Source organism: Nilaparvata lugens, chromosome 6, assembly GCF_014356525.2.
Source record: "Nilaparvata lugens isolate BPH chromosome 6, ASM1435652v1, whole genome shotgun sequence".
Classification (NCBI taxonomy): domain Eukaryota; kingdom Metazoa; phylum Arthropoda; class Insecta; order Hemiptera; family Delphacidae; genus Nilaparvata; species Nilaparvata lugens.
Window position 1 is genome coordinate 52,488,102 of NC_052509.1, and position 9,935 is coordinate 52,498,036.

The window sequence follows — 9,935 nt, forward strand, 5'->3', positions numbered from 1 at the left end:
ATTGTAATCTATTAAAACTCCGAAGAGGAATAGCCTGGTTACAGTTTCACTAAATCTTTCTTCCACGACTTTTTTTAATTTGAATAATTATTGAATATATAATTAATATCACGATATTCATAATTCAGTGTTCAGTATAACGTGTTCATGGAGAGATACAAACAAATAAATGGGAAAATAAGGGTGTGATCACATTGAATGCGTACATGTGCATGACCAATCTTGCAGATGAGAAACAAACTATGGAAAGCGCAATAGGAACACGCACACTGAACGCACACTGAACACGTACTGGTTGCGTTCAGTGTGAACACCTAAATGCAAGTCACAACGTGTTTCAATGGCACTTTCCAGATTGTGTTTTTCGGCTCATGCATGATTAGACGTGCACTCACGCATACACGCATTAAATGTTATCACACCCTCAATCGCTTATATAAAATACTGTAAACTTCTGTGAGTATTTTCCGATAATTTTCTCAGTCCTCCATAAGAGATCTAATAGTTGATTTGAGCATGTCAGTGGGGATTGGTTGCAGGTGATGCCACTTGAGAACAACATGAAGACACCGGCGCACTTCATCGGCTGCCCGAGTGTGCTCAACATCGGCATGTTCCTCGTCATCCTGCTCTACACCGGGGTCGGCTTCTTCGGCTACCTCAAGTACGGAGCGGACACAGCTCCTAGCATCACGCTCAACCTGCCTCGTCATTTAGCGTCAGTATAAAAATTTTCCAGTAAATTTAGTTGAATTCTCTATAAAAGATAGTGGAAGAAAGGGAAAATTGGACAATCAGTCTAACTTATCCAATCGTCAAGTTTTGTCACCAAAATGACGACTTGCAGACTATTTATTATTTATGTGAAAAATATATCAAATTTACTCACTGACTGGAGCATGCTTTCGAATCACAACTGATTGTCAACTGTTGACAATGAATCCGATGTGATTAATAATGAGTAGATATTTTATATTTTTCACAAATAATATAGTCTGCGAATCGTTATTTTCGTGTCAAATCTTGATGAAATATATAGCAGTTCGTAATGGATAAAAATTATTCAAAAATCTATTCTAAAAAAGAATAAGGAGACAGGTTAAAGTTTGGATTAATTTTTATTTTACTTGAAAAATATGTACAGTACCGTACTGTACATAAATAAGAGTTTGATTGATAATTTTTATGGCCATCTGAAAGAATGAAACTTACTATAAAAGTGAAAGCAATCATTGCTAACACAACATTCATAAGAACTATTTGTTTTATAAAAAAATCCTGTTCTTGTCCAATTTAAATCATTTAATAGTTGACATAGAGACAGGAGCCCATATGAATTATGGGCATTTATAGTAATAAGAATGAAATCCTACTGGAGGTGCAGGGGGCGAAGCGCGAGTAAGAATGAATAACTGTATGATATGGCAACTACAGTTATAGTATTTATATCATTATATGTTAAATGTAATGGCAACTATTTTATCAAGTTTTATAAATTTAATAAAGTTTAGTAATAGTTAGAATCAAAGACATGTAAGAAAATAGTTCTACTAATATCATTACCTATTATTCAATTATTGTCAGAGATAAACACGGAGGTTGGAAATAAAAATAAACTATTTAAAAACCTTACTTTAAAAAGTGGAGAGCAGATTTGTTCTAATCCAAAGAAAATATGTGAACTTTTCTTGAATTACTTTTCGAAAGAGGAAAAGATATAGGAGACTCTCAAAACTCAACACAAAGTGATGGTTTTGCAAATGTCATTAATCAAGAATTTAGATTCAAAACTATTGATTACATGAAACTTGATAAAATTATCTCTAGTTTGAAATGTAAGTACAGTGCAGGATACGATGACGTACCAATCATCATCATTAAAAAGGCCAAAAAAGTTTTGTTGAAGCCACTGCTACATCTGATAAACTCTTCTCTTATTACCGGAATATTTCCTGAGCAGTTAGAAATTTCAAAAATTATCCCAGTACATAAAAAGAATGATGAAAATGATATTAACAATTACCGTCCGATTTCTCTATTACCAGCAATTTCCAAGATTTACGAACGTGTAGTTTCTGACCAGCTTCTTGAATATTTGGAGAAAAATGAACTTCTCGACTCCTTCCAGCACGGGTTCCGTAAAGGAAAATCAGTCAAGACAGCAGCAACAAAATTTATCGAATCTGTCATTGACTCAATAGATAACTCGGAAAGAGCAGTCGGGATATTTTTATCTCACACAGGCTTTTGATAGCATTACGCACATGATTTTGCTTGGTCGTCTTAAAACTTTAGGGGTGACAGGTGTATCTTACAAGTGATTTGAATCATACATCATGAACAGGAAAATGTTTGTTCAAATAAGTCACATGAATCACAAGGGATTCAGGAATACCTTCGATTCAAAAATGAGAACAAGTAGGTGCGGTGTACCCCAAGGCTCAATTCTGGGACCAATTCTCTTTATCTGTTATCTGAAAGGTATACCATATCTCGAAGGCAATAGTGAGCTAGTTTTGTATGCTGATGACGCAAACCTAAAAATATCAGCCAAATCCCAGAGTAAAAGTGACTCCATTAAATAACATGTAGTTTAACATATAACATATAATATTCGTAGTTTTGTGAAAAACTTTGATCAATTTATCTATGTTGTACAGAACTGCTTAACTGAATTTCATATTATAGTACTTACAGAAACTTGGATAACTCAAGATCATTCTTTCAAGTATAAATTAAATGGATACAAAATGATAAACAGGCCAGGGAAGCTCAATAAATGTGATGGCGTTTGTATTTTTGTAAGAGATGATTTCAAGGTTGATGTGATTGAATACGACATTCAGGAAACTAACTCTCTTATCATCAAGATAGAAATACCAACACTAAGCAAGTTATAATCCTTATCGCATTGTACCGTTCTCCGGCATCGTCTGTTGATATATTTTAAATAACTTGGACGAATGCTTGCAATACTTCAAAACTGATGAAAATGTTATTATCTTGGGAGATATGAATATTGACCTGAATAGTAATACAAATATAGCAAACGAATACTTTAGCATTTTATCATCCATGGGATATAAATCCTACATAAATAAATCAACAAGAATAAATAATAATTCAGAATCTTGTATTGATCATATATTTTTTAAAAATAAACATTTCAATTCTGATGATGTTACTGGTTTAATATTCAAAACAAATATCACGGATCATTTTTGCACATGTCTTCAAGTCGGAGTTACCAATAGTATTAAAAAAATAAATTGCGAACAACTTATTAAAAAAATAAATTATAATATACTCAAATCAAAATTGGAAAATGAGAATTGGGAATCTATGTTGAATTCTGAGTCAAATATTGATGAGCTGGTCGATGTTTTTACAAACACTCTCACTCAACATATAGAAAATAGCAGCACTTATAAAACTATACCTCATAAACTTAAACCTTTAAAACCTTGGATTACCAAAGGTCTAATAATTTCTATACGTACACGTGATAAAATGCATAAAAAACTAAGCAGGCAACCTTTCAATTACAATTTAAAATTAGAATATACAGCCTACAAAAAACTTTTAAATAAATTAATAACTGATTGCAAATATGATTATTATAAAACAAGAATTGATGAATGTAAGGGTAATAGTAAAAAAACTTGGAAGTATATCAATGAAGTTATGAATAATGAAAAATCATCAACCAAGCCCAAAATTGATCCGAAAACTCTCAATGATCACTTTGTTCAGGTGGGAAAATCCTTTGCAGAAATACTCAAAATGAAAATCTCAAAGACACATCATCAACCCTTAATACACATTCCACTTCAGCTCCTCTATCATCACCACATTCTTTTTTCTTTTTTCCAACAAATGAATATGAAATAATAAAGGTCATTAAAACACTAAAAAATAGCTCTGCTGCGGGCATTGACACTATAAGCAATATCTGTTTGAAAATAATTGCCTCATACATTGCTAAGCCACTTACAAAATAGTAAATAAATGCTTTGCTGACGGCGTTTTCCCTGAAAATTCAAAATTGCAATATAATACCCCTATTCAAATCTGGCGATCCCAACAATCCTACAAACTATCGTCCTATAAGCCTACTGAATAATTTATCAAAAATATTGGAAAAACTTATAAAAATCAGACTAGTTAGTTACCTTATAAATACGAAATCTTCATAAAAACCAGTATGGTTTTCAGAAAAACAAAAGTACCCAGATGCTATAACAACTATAGTCAATATTATATCAAATAACTTTAACAATAATAAAAAAAACATTAGTCATTCTATTAGATCTCTCAAAGGCTTTCGATACTATACCACATGAAATATACTAAAAAAATTGGAAAATATAGGTATTAAAGATGTTCCTTTAAAGCTATTCAATTGCATCTTAGAGATCGCTGTCATATCTTGAAACCAGCAAAAGTTTTTTATCCGAATATGGTCTACCACAGGGAACGGTATTGTCCCCTATATTATTCTTGATCTACGTAAATGATTTACTTAAAATGAACATAAAAAAATGGTGTTACAGTCTCATTTGCAGATGACACAACATTGACATTTACGGGTGATGAGTGGAGGGATGTGGTTGAGTCTAGTGAGGAAGGAATGAAAATGGTTAAATCTTGGTTCAACAAGCATTTATTAACACTTAATGTTACAAAAAGTATTTTTATGACCTTTTCTCCGGATGCAAGGGGCCACCAAATGATGTGAATTCAATTAAGATCCACTCGCTGAACTGTAATCACACTCCTCAAGCTCCTTGCCAGTGTCCAGAATTAAAAAAAGTAGATAAAGCCAAATATCTTGGTGTTTTTTTAGACCCACATTTAAAATGGGATATACATATAAATACATGTGCAACCGTATGAAATACCTCACTTATAAATTTTTTAACCTTAATAAACTTAAAAATTCCAGATTAACAAGAATAATTTACTTTGCCTATGCGCAGTCCATTAAGTAGTATACTGGCATGGGGTGGAGCAGTGAGTTGTCATTTAAATAAGATATTTACCATACAGAACATTTAATAAAAACAATATTAGGCAAGCCTAGACGTTATCCTACTCGCAACTTATTTGCAGAGTTCAATGTCTTAACTGTCAGACAACTATACATAAAAAGTTTATTACTGAATATCAACAAAAATAACATATGTATAATTTACGACAATCAATTTATAACCTTAGACCATCTAGCCTGACTTTTGAGTCTTCCAGAGTAAATTTGAGTGTTTGTGGAGACAGTTCATGTTCACTTGTTCTAGATTGGTAAATTTTCATCCCTCATCACTTTATAACAAATAGCATCAATAACAAGCTCATTGTTGAAATGGAGAAATGGATCAAAGAATCTAATATTACAGATTGCCTTTTCTGAGTGAATGCTTGAATATGGAGGATCAAAATACATTTTGGATGAAAAAAATCTATTATGTCACTTTTTTCTATATATCTTTCTATATTCTCCCTTTTTTCTACTATATTTCAATATTATTATTTCTCTATAACAGAAAATTTCTTAACTTAACTTATCTTTAACAATGGCGTTTCGATCTGTTATATTAGTTTTTAAACTCTCAGTTTCTTTCTTTATCTATCAGCTCTTTCTGTCTTTTTCTCTTTCTTTGTCTATCAGTTCTTTCTGTCTTTTTCCTCTTTCTTTATCTATCAGTTCTTTCTGTCTTTTTCTCTTTTATTTTTTACAGTTTTTCATATTCTTCTAGTTTAAATCAAAACATAGCAAATACAGTACGATTAAAAAAATTTGTTAGTAATTTTACTTAATGAAAATACAACACTCTTACACTGCGCACGGGTCCCAAGACCTTGCAGTGTAAATTCCAAGTATAATGTAAAAAATGAATATTTTGTATTTTTTGTTCTTCATGGAAATAAATTGATTTTGATTTTGATTTTGATTGATTGACATGGGGAGCATCTCTATTTTGAAACTTACATTGTAATAGTTTAGAAGGTCTAAGCTCAGATGAGAAAGCATAATAAGGTGGTCTGTCATTGAGTCAACTGAATTCAATACCACAACCAGAAATTTGATTAACTCATGAAATATATGTTTGTATGAATTATTATATTCTTAATATTAGTAGACGATAAAAATTTATACAATTTTTAAAATATTTTATTCTATTCAAAATACCAGCCAACAAATATTTTTGATCTGCATTCAAATCTGAACCGCGTGATCTGGAGTCAGCCATTTTTGGTAGCTGCTCAGCTGATATAATTGTTACAACTTTTGCCGAGATAGCGCAATCGGCAGTGCCAATCAGACGACCGGTTTTTAGGTTTTAGATTTAGGTTATTATGTTGTTAGGAATCATGTCACCAATACGTAAGTTATTAGAATAATTTTATTTGCAGTTTCTATAAAAAAATGTAGATGAGGAAAAATGTTGTGTACATCACGAGCGAAAAATACTTTTTCTCCCTCAGGAAAATTGCTGCCCTCGGCTTCGCCTCGGGCTTCAAACTTTTTCCCACAGGGAGAAAAAGTCGTACTTTTCACTCTAGATATACAAATAACTATTTTTTTGAATTACAGGTTGGCGCAGTCAGTGAAGACAATGATAGCAGTTGCCATTTTCCTGACGTATGCGTTGCAGTTCTATGTTCCTATGGAGATAATCTGGAAGAACACAAAGCACCGCTTCACTTCCCACCCCATTGCAGCTGAATATGCTATTCGTATAAGCTTGGTGTGCTTGACAAGTAAGTATATTAGATATAGTTCTTTCGCATCTGATATAATGTAATGAAAATAGTGTGTAATCCTTTATTAGAATTGTGACTTGATTGTCTTCTTTATCAGTCACATGAGTTATTGATTGAATGAACGTATAAAACTTATCCTGATATTGAACAAACATATAGAACTTTCATAAAATCACTTCACTTATTCAAATTAATAAAAACAATATAAAAACTTTTAGTACCCTTTTATTAAAAACTTTAAAATATTTTAACGTCTAGATTCATTTTCAAGTTAAAATAATAAATAACATTTGAAATTTCATTTTAACTTGAAAATGACCTATATGGTCGAAACTAGTCGTTGAAATATTTTAAAGTTTTTAATAAACGGGTGCTAAAAGTTTTTAAATCGTTTTTATTAAAAATCTGGTGTGGTACACTCACACAACTTTCCTTGCTCATTGAACTGGGAGCCTCATTCCTAAACGACAATAATTTAAAGAACATAATGACGATTGGCGGCAACATAATTATTTGAAACTACGATCAGACTACTGTATATGTGTTTATATAATTGTTATCAGAGTACTTTTTCCTTTGTGTTAATTAATTGTGGAATCCGATGATTTTTTAAAAGTCGTCAAAACAGCTGTTCTACAGATGAAATAAATATCTCGACTATGTGTTATTTTTATAGACTGCTCTACCTTCCTACCTCATGCACGAGAAGGAGGTTACAAAGTCCATTTCTCAAGGATAGGGTGAACCCCCATTAGTTTCCCAGAAAGGAGACTTATGCCAGTTGATGGAGCTGATAAATAACTATACAGAGTATGAATTTGAAATAAATCAGTCGAGTAACTTTTGAGAAAATCTTGAAAAACATGGTTTTTCAGTAATTATCCGCCATTTTTCTCAAGAATATTACGCAGCTCCTGCAATTTTCCCAGAAATGAGACTCATGTCAGTTGATAGGGCTTATAAATAGCTATCCATGGCATAAATTGAAGAAAATCGTTAGAGCCGTTTTCGAGAACACCGTGAAAAACATGGTTTTTTAGAATTATCCGCCATTTTTCTCGAGAATATTACGCAGCTCCTGCATTTTCCCAGAAATGAGGACTCATGTCAGTTGATAGGGCTTATAAATAGCTATCCATGGTATAAATTTAAAGAAAATCGTTAGAGCCGTTTTTGAGAAAATCGTGAAAAACATGGTTTTTTAGTATTATCCGCCATTTTTTCCGCCATCTTGAATTGAATTTTATTGAATTTCTTATTGTCGGGTCCTCATGGTATAAGGACCTTAAGTTTAAAATTTCAAGTCAATCGGTAATGGAATGGAGTTATCGTGTTTCACAGACATACATACACACACACACAACACACACACACACACACACTCAGACCAACACCCAAAAATCATGTTTTTGGACTCAGGGACCTTGAAACGTAAAGAAAACTATTTTGGTATTGAGCTTTTACAAGTGAGAGTAGTTGTATGTAAATGTTGCCATATTAGTTTATTTTCATCAAATAAACTAGCTATTTTTTAAGAAGACATTTTTTAGATGCTACTGTTTCAGACTACGTTGAACACTACTTTGGAAGAGAAAATCTTCTACACTACTTACATCAAACAAGAGAGAAAGTTGTAGAATAAGTTGACTTTTCGATTGAAATTCATACTGGATATGATAGTTTGGGTACAGTACCCACTTTCAAAATATTACTACCCTAAACAATCTATGTTTATTTACTGAAATTACTAGCACGAATGAAAATTAATTATCTCCCTCAAGCATGTTCTATTGATGTTCAAATTGAATATCAAATATGAAATACGTACTGTGATACTGAAATGATATTTTTAATATTGTTTATGAATGTTTATTTCAGTAAGATAATTGTAATTTGAGTGGAATATTTTTCGATATTACGTAGACTGTATGGAAACAATGTATTTATAGGTAGGCCTACTTTTCCAAATACTATGATCACATCTTTTTCCAGGAACTTTAACATTGAACAATACTAGAATTTTCAAACCAAGCTAAACTTTCACGCAATCAGAACATTGTCATGATTTTGCTATTACACAGTAATTCATTCACTTTCCAATAGAGAGGCGAAGTTTGCAGACACTATTAATATTGAACCATTTAACTATCATTGAAATTGTGATATTTTACATTTAAGCCTATCTTATAATGATGAATGATTTCAAATGTATTATATTTTCTACCGTACTATATTTGAATACCCTGGGTGTCATAGTATTCTGGATAAGATATTTTGTAACAGTGAAAATAATATATTACCACGTTATGTTATTGTGTTAGATTAGATTAGGCATTTAAATATTCGGTTTAATATTTATTAGAACATTATCCTCAATGTTATTTAGTATTCTAGTTTGGAATTGAATATATTTACGAATAATCAAATATTATTGTTCAATTCATCGATTTGCATCGTTTAGTTAGTTTTGTTACAAGGAAGCATTCAATAGTATTACAATTGATCTAAAAAAAACGAATTCAAAGCATCCACGTATCCATATCAGGAATACACGTTTCATTTTTATTTTGAAAAAATGTTCCAGGTTTTTCATGAATTACAAATAATCCGTTCAAAGATTGAATCTTTTCACATTGATGGTGCTGCAATTTGCTTTTATCACATCTTTATTGCCGGTAAATAGTGACAATTACATTTTCTCATTCATAATCACGTCCATATAAAAATTTGCAATAACTTTTAATAATATATGCATGTATAGTTTTTATGTTCTTTAGAAACCAATGATTAAGATTTGTAAGGAGTAAGTTATTTTTTATAAATAAATATTGATGTTTAATTAATGTTTTCTGAATAAAATAAGTTAGACACGTATAATTCTTCATTTTTTGTCCTTTTCAAGTTAATGAAAATTATGTTGGAAATTCCTATCTGATTTCAAATTTTCAACAGTAGCTTGTAATTCCACTAGCATTCAGTATCTAGTTGCAACCGATGTACTTCAACTGTTCTATAACTCGATTGAGCAAATTTCATAGCTTCATAGATTGAGCAATTTGTCTGAAACTCACAATTAATTGGATGTATTATGTATAATCCCAACAATAAAACCCAAGGTTTCCACCATGGAAAATTAAATGACATACACAGATACATATGGGAATGGAATGCAA

At 31.4% G+C, this 9,935-nt stretch overlaps 1 protein-coding gene across 1 annotated transcript in view; it reads left to right on the forward strand.

Moving 5' to 3' along the window:
• The window catches only part of LOC111053392 (proton-coupled amino acid transporter-like protein pathetic), a 67,705-nt gene extending 60,902 nt beyond the window's left edge, over positions 1 to 6,803 (forward strand). Inside the window, exons 8-9 of the mRNA XM_039431484.1 lie at positions 540 to 718; positions 6,593 to 6,803. Of these exons, the coding sequence (XP_039287418.1) occupies positions 540 to 718; positions 6,593 to 6,803 (390 nt within the window). The remainder of the gene's footprint in view (positions 1 to 539; positions 719 to 6,592) is intronic.
• Positions 6,804 to 9,935: the final 3,132 nt, after the last annotated feature.